The sequence below is a fragment of the Maniola hyperantus genome, chromosome 17 (assembly GCF_902806685.2).
Source record: "Maniola hyperantus chromosome 17, iAphHyp1.2, whole genome shotgun sequence".
In the NCBI taxonomy this organism is placed as follows: Eukaryota; Metazoa; Arthropoda; class Insecta; order Lepidoptera; family Nymphalidae; genus Maniola; species Maniola hyperantus.
Window position 1 is genome coordinate 7,713,261 of NC_048552.1, and position 19,918 is coordinate 7,733,178.

At 35.2% G+C, this 19,918-nt stretch overlaps 3 protein-coding genes across 3 annotated transcripts; 2 read left to right on the forward strand and 1 right to left on the reverse strand.

The window, feature by feature from the left end:
- Nucleotides 1-3,077: 3,077 nt before the first annotated feature.
- On the reverse strand, nt 3,078-13,247 carry LOC117990046 (arrestin domain-containing protein 17). The gene is made up of 8 exons (XM_034977487.2): nt 13,015-13,247; nt 11,992-12,147; nt 10,864-11,075; nt 9,942-10,124; nt 8,869-9,057; nt 8,046-8,234; nt 6,942-7,032; nt 3,078-6,565 (listed from the first exon to the last, which is right to left on the reverse strand). The coding sequence occupies exons 1-8, from the start codon at nt 13,127-13,129 to the stop codon at nt 6,420-6,422; spliced, it is 1,281 nt and encodes a 426-aa protein (XP_034833378.1). The 5' UTR covers nt 13,130-13,247; the 3' UTR covers nt 3,078-6,419.
- A 114-nt stretch (nt 13,248-13,361) lies between these two features.
- Nucleotides 13,362-15,072, forward strand: LOC117990047 (queuosine-tRNA galactosyltransferase-like). Its single transcript, XM_034977488.2, has one exon. It carries the CDS (start codon nt 13,413-13,415, stop codon nt 14,451-14,453), a length of 1,041 nt encoding a protein of 346 aa, XP_034833379.1. The 5' UTR covers nt 13,362-13,412; the 3' UTR covers nt 14,454-15,072.
- A 797-nt stretch (nt 15,073-15,869) lies between these two features.
- Nucleotides 15,870-19,823, forward strand: LOC117990049 (uncharacterized). The gene is made up of 5 exons (XM_034977491.2): nt 15,870-16,265; nt 16,337-16,490; nt 17,136-17,236; nt 17,733-17,856; nt 18,180-19,823. The coding sequence occupies exons 1-5, from the start codon at nt 16,020-16,022 to the stop codon at nt 18,278-18,280; spliced, it is 726 nt and encodes a 241-aa protein (XP_034833382.1). The 5' UTR covers nt 15,870-16,019; the 3' UTR covers nt 18,281-19,823.
- The last annotated feature ends 95 nt before the right edge of the window (nt 19,824-19,918 follow it).

The window sequence follows — 19,918 nt, forward strand, 5'->3', positions numbered from 1 at the left end:
AAAACCGCCTTTAGTATATTATTGTGACTGGGAATGAATTGGAATTCTGTTGTGGAATTTTACTTTACAAACTTTTTTTACTGAGAATGCTCAATCCACTGATGGTTTATTTTGTGAAGGAAAAGAAATAAAGATTCTTTCATCAGATTGTAGTTTTTTTTTTTATAAGGCCTTTGATTACAATTTAAAAAAACAAGCTTTTAAAGTCATGTTTGTACCTACAGCTACCGCTAAACTAGCCACACAAATACTTTGCCCAAAAATCAATTTTAAAGGCAAATCCACTTTTTAGTTGTATGTCCACAGAGTGCATTGATGGTATGTCTGGGCCTGCGCAGATGAGGGATTATAATAATTTTGTTGTCCGCGGAGGACAAATGGGTCACTATAACTGCATCACATCCAATTAAATCAAAACACTTTTTATACAACTAAACTTTTACGAGTACTTTTGAATCGTCAAATGCATCTATCACTGGTTCGCAACACCTATTAAGTATTATTATACGGCGAAACACCGTATTAAAAGATGAGGGACATGTTTTGTCCTCCGCGGACATAAGCTTGTTCTACGCAGGACCTTAACGTCATTTTTGACAACACATTATTATTAGTATGAGCTATCATAGCTTTTTAATGAGGAGGCCATCTAACAACTCAAAATGCAACAAACTATCCAACAGCGAAAAGTTTTGGTCTTAAATCTATCACGGCACTATCGAAGTGACGACCTCCCTGGCGCAGTAGGGGGCTATGAGGTCTTATCAGTGCGAGGTTCACTCAGGTCTGGTCTAGTGGGAGGCTTCGGCCGTTACCACCCTACCAATGAGTTTATAATCACTACGCACCCTACCGGCAAAGCCGTGCTGCCAAGCGATTTGGAGTTCCAGTACGATGCCGAGTGGACCGCATCATCATTTACCACCAGTTGAGATTGCAGTCAAGGGCTACATGTATCTGAATAAAAGTCATGCCACGCTGCATCCTTTTTGGCATTCATGTCTTGGTGTCTCCAGCCATCTGTCTCTGACCTTCATCTTCATCTCCATCTTGAGATCCTGGACATCATTTAGTTAGGTCTGTAGTAGGTGAGACACAATAAGACATTGCGTTGTCGTCGAAGATACACATCATCATCATTATTTACCGATAAACGTCAAATCCATTAAAACACTTTCTGACCAACAGAGTTGTTCACATATGGAATAAATTGCCTAAGGATGTGGTTATGTCAAGTTCTGTTAACCAGTTCAAGAATAGATTGGACAAACATTTGGAAGACTCGAAGCACTTCTGATATAGACGCATCAGCGAAAGCTGCTTAGTCTATTAAAAATAATAATAATAAAACGTCCACAGCTGGACATAAGTCTCTTGTAGGGACTTCCACAAACCACGGTCTTGCGCCGCCTGAATCCATCGGCTCTGGTAGCAATACAGCTCAAAGGTTTGCGAAGCTGTCGCAATAGGCAGGGCACCATCGTTCGAAAACCGATAGACATTGGAGTCCCAAGGTGTTAGAATGGAACCCGCACCAGAAAGCGCAGCGTTGGAAGACCCCTCACTAGGTGAACAGACGACATCAAGAGTAGAAGATACTATTATTATGTTCTTTTTAGCTCAATTGGTTCAGCTGAAATTTGGAACAGGTCTAAACGGTTGCAAGACTTGACCATATACCATGCGGCAAGTTAAATAAAAGCTTGTAAAAAGAAATCGTATCAATCAGCTATTATTATTAAATAATACGTAAGTTTGTATAGCAGTTGTGTTTATGCAATAAAAAAATTGTCGCAATATAAATAAAATTTATTCATAAATAATACAAAATGTAAAAAGAAATGCTAACACAAAAGCATTATATTTTATTAGACACTTGAGATTTTTATATCGAGATAACTTACAAATTAATAAATGAACGCACAATGCAACAGCAGTGTAAATACTAAATAATTATATAGTTACAATAACATAATAATTGCGAACGTCTTTTAGGTATTTACTTACTTATAAAATAAAAATAAGTATGGTAAATAAAAAAATCAATTTACAACTTCATTAGCTACCACAATATTTGACATAAGTACATAAATATATCAAAAGTCGGTTGAAAAAGATATTATGAATTATAGAATAATAGAATTTTCCAAAATTTGTAAAAATAGGTAAATAAATAATTTATCAACGTTACTTTGTTACACTAGTAGGTACTTTAACTTTGTACATACTGAACGCATATTACAAATTGTTAAACATATTTTGTGCAATAAAAACCAACCTTAAAACATACATACATATAACATAAATGATGTATAAAATAATAATTATTAATATACTTAGGTAATTAAAAAAACAGAAACGTAGAATCCAATAATAATATAAGATTAGTTACGAAGTTCTGGAGCTATAAAGAAACATTAAAATCAAACCTTCCCATAAAACTGAAAAAGAAAATTCTTGACATGTGTATCTTGCCTTGTCTCACATATGCGTGTCAAACCTGGGTCTTTAACAACTACACTAAAAATAAGATACTAACATGCCAAAGAGCTATGGAGCGAAGTATACTAAACATAAAGCGCTTAGATAAACAAAGAAGTACGGATATAAGAAGAAAAACAAATGTTGTGGATGCTTTAAAACATAGTAAAAGACTAAAATGGGCATGGGCAGGTCATATCGCGAGAATGGATACGCAAAAATGGACAAAGAAATTGTCTGCCTGGTCTGGCCCCCGGGGAAAAAGAAAAAGAGGCAGACCGCTGGAACGTTGGGCAGATGAAATAGCTAGCATAGCGGGAGAAAATTGGGTCAATAAAGCTATAGACAGAAAATTGTGGAAAAAAATGGAGGAGGCCTACACTCATAGAGAGGTCCTTAATTAAAAAAAAAAAAAAAAAAAAAAAAAAAAAAAAAAAAAAAAAAAAAAAAAAAAAAAAAAAAAACTTAATACATAATATTATAAATAATACATATAAATAATAACAAACTATAGACATAAATGAAAGTGTGTGTTAATAAGTGTAAGAAACATTATTAAGGAACAAAAAGGCTATAATAATAATAAATAAATAAGTTACGAATTACATTTCATCCTGCAAGGGTCGATATAACAGACGGTACTCGTACCTACTAGTCCACACTAGTACAACCGATCAGAGTCCGTGAAAATACGTTCCGAAGTAGTCGCATACCTAACTATTTGTTAACGTAGATATTTTTTATATCTGTATTTTCACGGATTCGGATCTAATGAGTACATGATCGCTCTTAGTGTGGATTTTTAAGTTACATTTATCTCTTTAAATAGATTTCATTAAATCATGACAGACCATACCGCTAATGTTAGCGAATGATAATACATAGAAGCATCCCTTGCGCTCCGTTGTGGTATAACAAAAACTCTACCGTGGTGGGCGTTACAAATTATTATAATATATGTACTGTGTCGCACGCGTCTTCAGTTCGATTGTATCTCCGTAACTGTCGTCTATCACTTTGAGTCTGCTAAACATAGCAGCAGCTAGTGTTGCAAGGCCGGTCATACTCTTAAGTCATGACTATGGAGTGCAGAGGTAATGACACAATATTAACCAACAATTAACCTCTATTTTCGAATGATAATTGTTATAAACGCGTCTTCTATGTTTTATAATTCGCTGGCTCATGTCATGTTTGGTTAAATTGAAAAGTTATACACCCTTTCTATTAAGATTTGTGACAAAAAAGTTAGTTGTCCTAGAGACTAGAGACAACATCGAATCCGTTTAGCCAGATTTTAATATCTAATGGTAACAATTACAAGTACATAACACATACCTACTTTATAGTTAGGCACTGGCACATACATACAATCCTATGCAATATAGTTTCGATCTAGGCATACAGTAAAGCGTTTAGCCCTACATACAGTAAAGCATTTTAAAGTGAAACAACAAAGCTAAAGCATTGGATAACTTCCTTGACTAGATCAAAACCACATTTAACAAAAACACGCATAATACAAATTTTTACTTAGCTCTCTTTACATATGCAAAATGCATCGAAATGAAATCCAGAATCCATACTAGTATTATAAAAGCGAAAGTGTGTCTGTCTGTCTGTTTGCTAGCTTTTCACGGCCCAACCGTTCAACAGATTTTGATGAAATTTGGTACAGAGTTAGCTTACATCCCAGGGATGGACAAAGGCTACTTTTTATCCCTGAAAGTTATAGAGTTCCTACGGGATTTAAAAAACCTAAATCCACGCGGACGAAGTCGCGGGCATCATTTAGTTTATAATAGATTCATCAAAAAGTTATTATTACAATATTCGTCGTAGGTATAAAAATCTGTATTAGAAAAACAGCCTGCTTTACACTTGAATTAGTGAGTTTTCCACATATCGAAAAATAAGATAAGGCTGTATGCCCATTAGCTACTATCACCTCTTCGACCGATCACTTCTCTTCAGCAACTGAGTTAGGTAGGCCACGCACTAGGCAGCCAGACTACCGCAGTTTTTAACAGCAGTAAATTGAAATGCTTAATTATTATTGTTCCTTTCGTGTAAGGACGCGCGAACCTCCATCGAGCGTCTCGATAGAAGCTACAGTCCCCGCGCAACAGGCACTGGCTGCGGTAGCCAATCCTATCTTTGTGATATCGCGTTATATTACAGACTAGCTTTCGCGACTTCGTCCGCGTAGACTACACAAATTTCAAACCCCTAGTTTACCTACTTAGGGGTCGAATTTTCAGAAATCCTTTCATAGCGGATTTCTATGTCATATCTATCTACATGCCAAATTTCAGCCCGATCCGTCTAGTAGTTTGAGCTGTGTGACAGATCAGTCAGTCGGTCACATTTTTTCCTTTTATATATTTAAGATGTCGGATTCGGATTGCCTAGTGCGTGGGCTGGGGACTCTAGCTTCTATCGAGACGCTCGATGGCGGTTCGCGCGTCCTTACACGACAGCATAAGCATCAAGCATTTCAATTCATAGCTGCTAAAAATAAAGGGCAAACTTCTCCAAGCTTAACCTTTTTCTTGACTGATTTTCTTTTTTTCATAGCCACTAGAGGCTACACGCTCAGGTGATGATAACAGCCAATGTACATCTAGCCTTAAGTATCTATTATTAATATAAAGTATATATTTTTCTATCTTTATTCCACAGGAAAATTTTATACAATAATGAGTCTCTTTAGCTGTATGAAATTCATCTGTTTCTGTTGTTACATTATAAGTGAGATGATTGGACGGTAGAAAATCTGTAGAATTGCTATGCTAAGAGTTATCAGCTCACTTAAAACTAAATTTCAGTATGAATATAACTTTTCCTCCGTTTTTTTCTTCTTCATAATCTAAATGCATTTCGCAATACTAATAAACTAATGATATAAACTAAAGAGGAAAGATTTGTATGTTTATAATCGATAAACTCTGAAACTACTGAACCGATTTTAATAATTCTTTCACTATTAGAAAGCTACGTTATTCAAAAGTGACATAGGCTGTAAGTTACACATTATGTACCACGGATGAAGTCGCGAGCAAGAGTTAGTAACAGATCCTAACGCATTTATAGATTCATAATTTTAATTTTTTATGTAATAATAGACAACCGTTAAAAGAGTTTGCTTAGCCTAAGTAAGCCAAATGCAAGCTAAGTTCGCCATTACACGCGTCCGTGTGAGTGCGCTATTATTGCGCGTTATATTGAACGGACCTGGTTTCAGGTAAAAAGAACTCTAGACGACAGTGAAGTGAGTGCGCACGCGAACTATTATTTCATAGTGAGCGGGAAACGAAACGGTGACGAACCAATCGAGTGGTAAATCAACCTCGCCGTCGCCGCTCACTTCGCACTACAAATAAATCGATAATTCGCCCACAGCGCAGGTTTAAGGTCAGAAGTATTTTTACGTGAAACCTGTGACCCCTCTATTTTGTGTCATCCGCCACCTGACCATGAGGCAAAGTGTTTTGGCGGAGGTTAGTTTAGACCGTAGACTGAGTAAAAAAGCTAGACTAAAATACTCTGTAACCGCGTCTGAGATAGCGATAGCACGACGTAATGATGAATAACACAACATTGTGCCATTGTTTAGTAGTCAATATTTGTATTAACCGATAAACAATATTTTGTATTAAATGTTTTTTATGTGAAAACAAGTAAATAACTAATGAGAAATACAATGACACCACGAATTCTCAAAGTTTGTTTTGCAACTAAAGTTGTAGTCCTTGAAAAAAACCGGTTACACGATAAGGGACCAAAAAATAGGTTAGCTGCGTCTCTGTTTATCACATTAGTAACTTTATCTGTGCTCTCTTTTTAATGGGAATGAGAGAGCAAACGTTCCTTTGTCTAGATTTCTTACTCAGTCTACAGTTTAGACCAAGCTGTAGTTCTTTCTTTAAAAAAATCGTTTACTGCGGCAGGGGCGGGGGTTGCACGGCCGCGTACGTGGGGTAGTAGGGCGCGAACCGTGTCGGACTGGTGATCATGTGGCTGCTGTCGCCGCGGTCGTGGATCGTGCGCGCGGTGTACGGAGACTCCTTGTACACTGGTTCCGCTGTAATACGTAATCGAGATGCTCATTCCATTCACTTAACTAGGAATACTTAAAAAATAGATTCTTATAAGGAAAAATCAGTACCCTTATTATAAATGCGAAAGTATGTTTGTTTGTTGGTTTATTGGTTTGTTGGTTTGTCCTTCACTCACGTCACAACGGTTCAACGGATTGACGTGATTTTTTGCATGGGTATAGATAAAGACCTGGAGAGTGACATAGGCTACTTTTCATCCCGAAAAATCAAAGAGTTCCCATCCCAGGATTTTTAAAAACCTAAGTCTTCGCGGACGTAGTCGCGGGCATCAGCTTCAGTATTTCATAATTCCTAAAAAAATGGTCATAAAATGTATATAAAAATAAACAGAATATTTACTTAATGTAGGATAAAGTGACTGATGAGGAGCTTGGGGCTGCGGAGCTCCTGGCACCATCCAACCTCCCGGCATCGAGTCGCCACCTTGTATCTATGGAACAAAATTGACAATATAATATTAAAAAAACCGGCCAAGTGCTAATCAGACTCGCGCACTGAGGGTTCTGTATTACAGTCGTATTTTTCGACATTTTGCACAATATTTAAACTATGATGCATAAAAAAAATCTGTTTTAGAATGCACAGGTGAAGACCTTTCATATGATACCCCACTTGATATAGCTGTTATCTTACTTCGAAAATTGAAAACACTAATTATAAGTTCATGACCACAATTTAATTTTTTTTTGTGATGTAACCACAAATTCACGATTTTCAATATCGAAATATTCTATATATTCGAATATCTGCTATAAGAATTATCGACCTGCTAAATTTCATGATTCTAGGTCAACGGGAAGTACCTTGTAGGTTTCTTGACAGACAGACAACAAAGTGATCCTATAAGGGTTCCGTTTTTCCTTTCGAGGTACGGAATCCTAAAAAACAACAAAGTGCGAGTCAGACTCGCCCAACGAGGGTTCCATAACTTGAAAAGAAACATAAATAGTTATTTGGTTAAAATAATTATTGGGGCAAATTCTCTGGTACACAATTTCTAAACTAAACTAAATTAACAGGTCTAAATGTAGTGCTGTCCTTTTCCGCAAGCAACATTATGAAAGGGATAGCAATAGATTTAGACGTGCCATTTTAGTTTAGTTTAGAGATTGTGTACAATGGAATTAGCCACACTGTCTCAAACACAAATCCCTTTTAATTTGAACTGCAAAACTTGAAGTTTTCTGTAATGCATAATTACTAATGTTTACATAAACGTCAGAGATAAGGAGAGATAAACTGCTCTCCCCCTTTTATGTTCCGGCCCCTTGCTAATTGCATTATTACAATTAGCAAAATATCATCATTATATTTTTTAATTCTTTCGTTTGCGATAAGTTTATTGCAAAAGGCAAACAATATTTAAAACTATTCCTTTAAAATCGATAGCATTAGTAATTATTCGCTTTTAATTATTATTAGTATGTACAGCAGTTTTCTTACGTTGCCAGGTTGCGCAGGCTGGCCAGGCGCCACTGGCAACACAGCCGGCTGGCTCGGAGAGTCCGGCTGTACCGGAGCGGACGGCGTCGGCTGAGTCTGCCCTATCATGCCAACCAGTGGCACGGTGCCAATTGTTATGTACTTGCGGTCCTTCAGGTTGATATGCATGCCTGACACTGCACACTCAACCTAGATAGACAAAATATTTTACAGCTTATGAGTATCACGTCTATATACCTCAAATATTGTCCGTTACTCGTCAGATCTATAGAGTGTACTTTAATTTTGCTCAGAGTTAAAAAAACACTGGAACAAGACTTTTATATCGTTGAGTTGATGCATAGTACGCGACAGGCCGAGATAGCAATCGGGGTATGAGCTGGGGGTCGCCCCGCACACCACCCGCGCTATCCCGTACCAGGCTGTGCGGGTGTGTGGGTTCGCCCGATTGCCATCTCGACCTGTCGCGTTCTATACACGACCGTCACCGGTCTGGCGATCTCCACATACAGACACTAGATGACGCTACTCGAACAGCTGTCACACGCTACTGCGAAGTACCTAACTAGATGTCGCCATAGATCCTCAATCGCGTTAACGAAGTTTTCTTTGTGGAGCATTATATTTTATACAAGTTCCAAGATACATATAACTCCTAACGGTTAGACCTGCTGGGTACCCATAGAGTAGACATAAAAACAGTCCAAAGCTAAATCTTCCTGTTACAGGTGAGCGCATTACACCTGCTAACGTAAAAGTAATTAAAAGCTAAATATGTAAGTAGATTTAAAAAAAACAATAAAAGCAAAAATAGGAGCTATACCTTCAAATCATAATCCAAATCAATAATACTGCAGTTAACCAAGTTTGAGGGAGGTATTGGTGGTATTTCTAGATTCAAATTCCAGCGTTTTGTTGATCCAGCTGTCACAGGTCCCTCTTGCATGGTTTTTATTATATCTTTGGACTTTTTTATTGCAGTGGTTGGAGATGTTGCTCTATAAGTGACAACCTAAATCACATTAATCATGTTAGGGGCCTACTTCACCACCTCCAGATAAACTTTATCTAACGAATAAATATGATGTTATGACAGCTTTTGTATTAGGAATCTGTCAAAATGTCAAATTTATCTGTTAGATAAGGTTTATCTGGCGGTTGTGAAACAGCCCTATGGGAGTTAAAATTTGAGAAAGAAAGAAACACTTACACAACTGTGGATAAATATAAAATCACCCTGAAAGAATGGTTATTTTTTAGGGTTCTGTACCTCAAAAAGAAAAAAGGAACCCTTATAAGATCATTTTTTTGTCTGTCTGTCTGTCACGAAACCTATAGGGTACTTACCGTTGACCTTGAATCATGAAATTTGGCAGGTAGGCAGGCCGTAAAGGGAAAAATCCTAAAACCGTGAATTTGTCGTTTTTCTAGTAGTCTATGGCTAGGTCGGCTCTATGCATATTGTGGTAACGTTTGACAATAGTGATTCAATTCAGTTTTGTTAGATAGCGCGCGGCTGCACCAAACGGGCGCAACATACTTCAAATGGCGATGCTTGTGAAACAATAACAAAATTAGAAATGAACTAACTAGATTTAATTTAAAATATAAGCTAAAATCCTATTATATTAACAAATTGTAATGATCCCCATTTTTGTATTAAATGTGATGTAATAAGTGCTTCTATAAACAATGTAAATTGTTTATAGAAGCACTATTATTATGTATTAAGAAGTAGACGGAATGACACACTTTTTAAGCCTTCGTGGTTTTTGCTGTGTCTAAATTGGATTTGTTAAACATTCTTTATGTTGGTAATTTAAAAAAAATTGGGCAGTTAAATAAAACAATATAAAAATCGTTACTCTGCGTTTATCTTTAACAATGAAATCCTACCTTTCTGAGGAAAATCTTAACAAGATGCAGTTGGACATTGCTCTTGTTTTCTATGTCTATAGTGAGCGGTATCACTTGTCCAGGACAGTAGCCAGACACCGGCGCTCGCACGTCCACAGACAGTGGTGGCGACGCACAACAGAAACAGCAGAATGTTTTTTCCATTTGGAAATGTATTGGCTCCTTAAAACAATAGTACAATTTTAACTTATACCTATATAACTAATAGTATTTGTACCTATTAATAAAATTCACGAATAACATGACTTTTTTATGGTTTTTTTCCACGCACATGCAAACTATGGAATCAACTCCCTTCCGCTGTGTTCCCATTACATTACAACATGGGGATATTCAAGGGGCAAATCAACAAATTCCTGAAAGGCCCAGCAAGTAGTAACACATTGATGTTCCTCTGCTACTGCAAATATTCATGGGTGGTGGTAATCACTTATCAGGTGACCCGCTTGCTCACTTGCCCGCTACTTTTATTTTTTTAAAATATAGTACTTTGCCTATGTATTTTTTAAAGTACCTGTATAATATTCCTTAAAATTAAAAATGCATGTCATTATTGCTAACCTTATAGTGGGGCTGATTCTCTTGTACACAATCTCTACACTAAACTAAATTAACAGGTCTAAATATAGTGCTCTCTGTTTCCGCAAGCAACATTATAAAAGGGATAGCAATAGATTTAGACGTGCCATTTTAGTTTAGTTTAGAGATTGTGTACAACGGAATTAGCCACAATATAATTTTGCCTACTGTAATACCAATACTAATAAGTTATAATTTAATGAAAACTCAAAATCAAGCCTTAATGTGTTGTATGAAGTCATCAACTGCACAAAAAAAATTCTTGCAACCATTTTTTTAATTTACAACTGAATTGTTTGATTGGAAGCGGTTTCACCCTTACCCTGTATGATGGATTAAGGTTCAAATCCAATGCATTGATGACAGTGAAAGCCATCTTAGTTTCCTGATCAAACTTCCATGGTCTGTCGAGAGTAACTTTAACAGTGTACCTGACATAACCATACTGCCCCTCAAAAGAGGAGGGTAAAACTGGAGGCAATGCACATGTGAAGTTGTATACTTGTTTGCCTGCAGGGATCTCTATCTCATTTCCTGTAAAAAAAACGGGCACTGATTCAGTTGTTTTTCGCTAAACTAAATTTAGAGTATCTGCATTCTTTTCTTTTTAATATTGCTAAAAAAGGATGGAACCTGAATTTTACATTTAAAGACTCTTTAGTGTACGCTACAAATTTTAACGATACGCTCGCGACTGACTGGCAGCTAAAGTCACGAGGTTTGACGCCTCTAAATTAAACTAAAAACTGTCAAACTGTGTCTGTCCTTTTCATATTACATTAGTAAGAAGAGAATGGGAATGCTCTAAAATTTAGTTGTGCTCAGAATCAGATGGTAAAACCCGTGATTTTAGTGCACAGCCGCGAGCCTATTGTTTAAATTTGTAGTGTGCACTAAAATTTAGAGTCTTTAAATGTAAAGTTCATGTTCTGTCCTTTATTAGCATTGTTAAAAAGAAAAGGATGCAGATACTCTAAATTTAGTTTAGAGACAACGGAATCGGTGCTATTGTCTCTGTCGTTGAGACCGATAAAACGTTACATAGGTATGAGTGACAGAGACAACGCTCTACAAATCCGAAATCTCATTCTAAAGGTTGAGTACATTATTTTCTGCCGCCTACTGTAGGCAAATTGGAAGTTGCAACATAGCAATTTACAAAGGTCATAGACTAAGGATTAAATATACAAACCCAGCTGAAAGCTTTTTTTCTACTATGCACAGTCATGAACAGAAGACAATTAAAATGGCCAAGGCCACTTTATGACTACAGTGATCTCTACCAGGCATCATTTGTAGATTCTAGTAGAAAAAATCCCTGCATATATTATTACTGTATCATCATGTTATACAACATATTCAGTATTGATTTGATTGTTGGATATCAGTTCAGTTTGCTTTTATAATTCTTTTTATAAAATCTCATAAAAAATTTGGATTTCACACTTACCAGTACTACTTCCCAGCAAGTAATAAGATATTTGGAAGTATTCCTCATTGCCTTGATGAATTGTATCAGTTGATTGTGTTTTACCTTCAGAATCCTCCTCTTGCTTGCTTTCACTCCATTCAGTGTGGGCTTCGCCTTTAAACTTTACATGAATTCCTAGTACAAAAAAAATTGAAATAAACAGCTTGGTCAAAATCAATCTATACTAATATTATAAAGGTAAAGTTTGTAAGTTTGTTTGTAGGTGGTAATCTCTGGAACTACTGAACCAATTTTGAAAATTCTTTCACCAATAGAAAGCTACATTATTCCTGAATAGGCTATATACATTTCAATTTTTAAAAAAAACAGAACATGAAAACCATGAGAATAAAAGAGATAGCACTCTGTAGCTAGCAAGAAATATTGTATAGTATGCTGCAGAAAATAATATACATCAACCTTTAGAAAGAGATAGTGCTTTTGTAGAGCATTTCCTCTGTTGTTGAAGCCGACAAAATATCACATAGGTATGAGTGATAGAGACAACGCTCTACAAAGCCGAAATCTCATTCTAATGGTCGATATACATTATTTTCTGCTGCGTACTGTACATTGATCTTTAAAATGAGATTTCGACTTTGTAGAGCGTTATCTCTGTTACTGATGATACCTATTGACGTTTTGTCGGTCTCAACGACAGAGACAACGCTCTACGAAACCGCTCTCTTTCTAAAGTTCAATGTACAATATTTTCTGCCTCATACTGTACAAACGTAAACCAAGTGTCCTAGTTTTAAGTCTTCATTTTACATAGTATAACAAATTATCTACTTCGTTTTTACAAACATTACTTTATTAACATTGGTCAAAGAAGCATTTTGTTGATTATTATAAATCACTTGAATCTAAGAACTGTTGTATGTATGTACTTCCATAGATAATACACTATATGTACTTCTAACATTATTATGAGTTAAATAAACATGACTCATCATCATGCTATAATCATTCATAGAAGGTTTTAGGTGTTCGTTTACTCACCTCGAACTTTTTTTGGGCTATCGAAAACATATTCTATCCTTCCGTTCACTGTTTGACCGGCATAATAGGTATTCCATTGATTATCTAAATATATCGCCGCTTCTTTAATACCCATTTTATATAACCAAATAGTATAATCCAAATAGGTAACTTTATCCGAACAAATACAAATAAAATCACAAATTATTGAAACGTTGGCTTATGGCTACACAATCCATGTATTTCTTTACTCTTTGACACAATCCTACCGATCCTACCACAGAATCCTACTCAAAGAGTATATAATCACCACAGACCAGTATGATAATCACTAAGTAGTACATACAAATTCTTTGGTGTTGACTGAATAAATACTCTTTGGTGTTGAGATGCCGTAAAATAAATTTAAAAACAAAACAATGATTCATATTTCTGTAATAATTCCAGTATATAACGGTGGAAAATGGATAAATAATTGCATGAAATCAATTGCAAATCAAACTGTTTTTGACACTGAATTACAAGTGGAAATTGTTGTTTATAATGATGGTAGTACCGACCAATCTAATCAAATTCTTGATGATTGGGCAAAATATTTTCTTATGCGTAATATACTATTTAAAAACATCGGATCAGCAAAATCTAAAGGTGTAGGGGCAGCTAAAAATGCAGCAGTACATGCTAGCTCTGGCGAGTATCTTTGTTTTCAAGATATTGATGATGTAATGCATAGTGATAGAATCTTATTGCAGTGGGAAGTGGCAAGACTGGACCACAGCTGTTTAATAGGATGTAGAATTAATCGAGATCCTCCTAATTCAACACCTCGCTTTGTCAGATGGGCTAATAACATACAACAGTCACAAATGAAGGTACAGATTTACCTGTCATATGGGCCTACTATTTTAATGCCTACATGGTTTTGCCATCGTTCTGTATTTGATAAAGTCGGAGGCTTTGATGAGACTGGCTTTGGTACTCCTGAAGATCTTTTATTTTTTTATGATCACGTTGATGCAGGTGGTGATTTATATAGAATTGACAAAGAACTTCTGCTGTATACCTATCATGAAGATGCTACTACATTTTCAATTATGAAAAATAAAATCCAGCAAATTCAAGTAAAGAGACTTGAAATGAGTGTGATACCACAATGGAAAAATTTCACTGTTTGGAATGCAGGCAAAGCAGGTAGAAAATTTGTACGAATGCTTAATCCTGATAATGTTAAGAAAATAAAAGCATTCTGTGATGTTGATAAAAAGAAAATAGGTCGTACAATTGAACTATATTGCCCGGTGATTAGAAAAGTTATTGTGAAATTACCGGTCATTCATTTTAAACATGCTGAACCCCCTATTGTAATATGTGTAAAATTAGATCTGACAAAAGGAGTTTTTGAGAACAATCTCAAATCATTGAATCTCATTGAAGGAACTGATTATATTATATTTAGTTAATTTTTAAACAGACATGGAGGAACTATTTATTTATTATTTTTATATGAACTTATTAAGGTTGGTCTTGTCTTATAAAAATCTATGAAGTAGGTATATTGTAATATTTACAAATAAACCTACGTATTCATCATGAATTCATAATTATTTTTTGTGTTCAATAGAAGTTTATGCTATAGAAATATTTATTAGACATTTTACTATTCATTTTTGTAATTGGTTACTATGAAACAACATACTTTTAATCTTATTCCGCAACAAACCCAGATCAAAAATATTCTTGATTAACTATCAGTTATGAAAAGACGAAGTATAAATCTCATTTTGTAGCTGGTTATGAAACATTGGATACCAGTATGGAAGGAATCATTTTTTCCTGGATCCTGGTGTGACAACATAAACCTGACTTAAAATGTGTATGCCAGTTTATGGTATTTGAATTGCTATTACTAGTTAAATTAATTCGTTTTAAATTAATTGACCTAATATTACATTAGTTCTTTTTGAAATAATTTTACTTATTTGAATTTATATTAATTATAGGTCCCTTAGGTGATAAGTACCTCTTGTCTTTAGTTACTAGTTGAAGTCCTGTAATTATAAATAAAAGCAATTTTCTGGTTCTGCTCTTTTATTTTATATAATATGTCTTATTGAATTTCAAACATAACTAGGTCTACTATCTAAGAAGGAAGAACCCCAGCAGCTTAGAGTAAACTAACCCACCCAGCACTCAGCAGAGCTGCTTGTTTGGTTATGTTGGCAGTAGTACGTTTCTGTCAGTGTTAGTATCGTAATGTTGGTATTAAAGCATTGGTTTCATTTCATACATTTTCGGTTTTGTATGGAAGTCCCGTTTCTTAAAAGTTAGTGATTACAACAAGTCGACTAGAAAGTAGATTCTCATGAAAAATACGGAAATGAAATTCCAAAGTTAGCAGCACTGTAGCTACTCTGTGAATATCCTATGTACATAGTACTCTGTGGTTATATATAGATGTTATATAGACTAGAGATAGACTTTAACATTACCTTTAATAAATTATTACACAATCTCTGTGGTGAACACAGATATAATATACAGATATGCTGAGCCTCTGCTAAGCAGATATGCCCCGCCGGCCCCGCCCCCTCAGTCCCGTCAGTGTCAGTTATTCTTTCTATTTTACGTTCGCTTCGGCTATTTCAGCCTAGCATACTGCACTGAAACCCACCATTGCACAATAACTTTAAAAACAACAAAAAAAAACAATTATTTCTTTAAATTACTTAAGTCAACATGACCTCCCTTGATGTTGTTTGTCAAGATTTCTGGTCGGTGGTCAAGATCTCACGTTCAAATACATCTTGACGACCCCTGGTTCTAATACGGTAATAGTGTTCTGTGTTAAATACGTGATTATATACTCTTTGTTACATACTGTTTACATACTCTTTGGTTTTAATATTAAATTTTTATATTTTCTTGTTTTTTCTTTACTTCTGTATAAATTTTTTCTTTTTATTTAGAAATTAACGATTAAGATTTAATAAAGTTCATTAATATAATCATAATATTAGTTTATCAGAATGGAAGAACCAAAAAAAGGTTCGCAGTCTATAAGTGTCGAAGAACTTAGGGCTAAAGGTAACGACTGTGTTAAGAATGGAAAATTCATTGAAGCGGTATTACATTATACCCAGGCCATTAAGATGGATCCAAACAACTACGTTTTATACAGCAATAGGTCGTTCGCATTCTTGAAGTTAGATCAACATTACCTATCACTTCAGGATGCAAATGAAACTGTTAGATTACAACCACAATGGGCAAAGGTAAAACTATATTATTTACTTTGCACCTGCATCATAATTATTCCAAAAAATACAGTTTTTTTTAATTACAGGGTTATTTTCGCCGGGCTGAAGTCGAAGCAGCAAGTGGGTTGTATGATGAAGCAATTATTTCTTACACAAGAGCTTTACAGCTTGAACCACACAATGTTAAGTTAATGGAGTCAATCAAAACTATTACAGATGAACAAAAGAAAAAGATTAAAGGTTTTTTTATTTATTAAATGAATTACTTGAGGTTTTCACCACTATATTATTTTACAAATCTACAATTCTGACAATGAAAAAGAGTAAAATGTTACCTTTTTTAATAAATGATATGACTTTGCTGTCTGCTATGTCCAGATAACCTGTTTAAGCAGCAGACCAGCTGAGTGTTTTGCTAAGTATTCAAATACTGAAGCCACCTAGCTCATTTGACCTTGCCTGGTTCTACATATTTTTTAGCGAATCACCCTGCAGGCTCGCCTGTGTAGTATGTCATGGCCATGAGTTGCTTGTGGGGTACTAAGTTACAAACTATTTCTTCATCAATTTGTTGGTAGTTGTGAAAATCCTTGTGGTTCAATTTTTATATTTTTTGAGAAATTACAATCATTAGTCTCATAAAGCTAGAGCAATCGTCATTGTAACGATCAACTGAGTGGACTTCCATGGTCAGTCACCAATTATCAATATTATGTATTGTATCTCATTAGGCTAATTAATTGGAGATATCGCGTATTTAGAGGTTCATGAGAGGGAATCGTAATTTCTTAGTCTTACTGGGAATTTTAAGTTATCCCAGTTCCATTGCATTGTACCTAGAACTGTGAAAATATTTCCTTTTGTAATCTATTTATTGTCTTTTAGGTCATCAAAATACTATCTGGATTTGCACTTGTGTGGGGTTCATTATAGGTATAGGTGTTGTTATTTTAGATTACACCTTGACTACTAATCCAACATTAAATGTAAGTATAAATTTTTATAATCTATACTTATAGTGAAACAGTAATAATACCTTGTATATTCCTATACAATAAATATGTTTAAATATATTGTTGCACATGTCTGTAAACTAAGTGAAATTGAAAGACCTAATAGCAGTGTTATTCTTTTCACAATATTTAGTTTAGAAAAGGTTAAAATCTGTTGTACACAGCACTAAACTAGATTAGTTTAGAGTATAGCACCATCGTTTAGTTAAAATAAATCTGCATTTAAAAGCTGTGACTTGTGAGGTATTGTTGGTAGAATCTGCTTTCAGAACTGGTTTTAGATTCTTAAGTAATCATAAGAGCCACAGGTTGTCCTATGTGAAATACAGATATTATTTGAAATTGTGAGATAAATTCTTATAGACAGATGTGTATATAGATACAAGATTTGTATTTTCAAGGCTTTTAAAAAAAAATAACTGGTACAAATTCAAATATGTAGTAGTGATTTTGAATTGAAATTTTTCAGCATCCATTTAGCATGGTAGCATTTTCAATTGCGCTAGCAGGGCTCGGATGGACTATAGGAAAAACTTCAACATTAATGACTGCATGGAGTGCGGGGAAATCCCTACGGCCACCACCAGATTTAGGTAAAAAATTTACTCAATTTTTACTGATGATTAATAATTAAATAACCATTAATTTATAGCCAATAATATTGTGCGAAAGTGTGTTGGTCTATCTGTCTGCTATATTTTCAGGACATCCATTTTACTGATTTTGACTAAATGTGGAACAGAGTGGCTTCCCAGGACATCCTAGGGACAAACACAGGCTACTTTTTGTCCCGGAAAATCAAAGAGTTCCCACACAAATTTTAAAAGTAGAAATCGCCGCCGACAAAGTCGAGGTCTTCATGTAGTTTTGGTATAATTTATTGATTTCTAAAAAAACTTATTATGTATGTTTACAGTTACTAATGAATCAAATGAGAAAGAAACCACCCTTCCAGAAAAAAAGACAAAATATAGTAAAGCACAAGCAAGACAGAGGTATAAGCAAGGAAAACTTTAAAAACACACATCATTGTCATAGACCCACTCATTATTCCATAAGCCAGATATACATAGGCCTCTCCGGAAGTGGGCGATGACATGTTCACCTACTTCCCGCCACCTTCCCGCCGCAGAACGCTGGCAAAAACAAAGACAGGTGATAGTACTGATGATCAGTGATATGATACCAAAAAAAAAAACCTAAATTTTGTAAAATTTCACAATATTTTGCAAATAAAACATCTGAGTGACGCTAGAGGTCAACGAACGTTGCGTAAGTAGGCCACTCGGAGTCAATGCCGCGTCGTAGGCGGGGCATTGACTCTATAACAATAACGCTAAGTTTTTGCTAGCTTTCTGGTTACGACTGGTAATGTGGTTCAGCAAACTGGAAGTTGTCCCATACTGTGATTAAGATACGCAGTCTCCACTCCCTGAACTATGTTGTACTTGTTTTAACTACGTTGTGCGTGTTTGTTTTACTACCTAATTCATCATAAATTATAATGAAATTTCAATGTTTACAGTCTTGTCAAAAATTGTTAAAACTTGTAATAATGAAAGACTGCTGATGTATAAGTCGTAATTTTTATGTTACGAATGTATAGATAAAGATGGATCGAGCACTCGATATTAATCTACTTGAATATTGATACACAGATAATTCAACGAGTACGATATACAAGGTTTTGCATGAAAACAAATACGTAAAATGTTGGCGGGGGACAGGGGAGAATGCTTTGTTGTGATTGGTGGACTCTAAAGTCACATAATCAAGACAATGTGCGGAATGAGGGTACCGAACGGGCGTGGGCCGACTTTTATGCTAAGCAACTGCCTTAGCTTGGCGATCGGTGGTGTCCGGCTATTAGGCGTCCATAGATGGTGGTCTGTGCTTGAAACAAATACTTATGCTATCCCACTTGATTGCTGAGCACTGATACCATTGGTGTCCAACCTCGCTCTAATTTGGCAGTCGAAGTGGAATACAGATAAGTATATAGGTATTTGCTTCAAGTAGGTATAAGGAGTGCTCAATCCATGATTATTACACATTATTTGTGATTGTGATATGTTTATTCAAAAATATAAGGGGTCAACCACCCAAGGATAAAAGCTCTATCTTTTGAAACTTTAACTTAAGCCACTACGTTTTTTATTGTGTCATAGGCGTCATAGGCTTGCCCTTGACCACAATTATGCTTAAAAAAGCAATGATGAGGTCTAGATCGGAGTGCACTAGCCTAACTTACTTGTATTAATACTAAAGCTAAAAAACTAAAGTTGATGTGAGATGTTTTGAGTTTATGTGTTGATTTAATTATTCAAAAGCTAGATGTTTGAGATTATTTAAATTTTATAAATAGTAAGTAAGATGGTTTTTGTAAATGGGTAAAAAGGTTTGTAAAGGTATGTAAGGGAGTATTTTAATATTTGACTTTATACAGTTTATTCCATTTAGATTTGTATAGATAATTATTTGGTACTTAAATCTAAGACAGACTGTTGATCTTGAAAAGACATGGTTGAATTATAATTAATCAATAAAAGTTGAAATGAAATCCTTTTTTATTGTTGTCGATTAGTACCTACTTGTCTAAAGAAATCGCCGTATTCTACCGTCTATGTTTGGTAATCGGTGGATGGGTGGTTATGC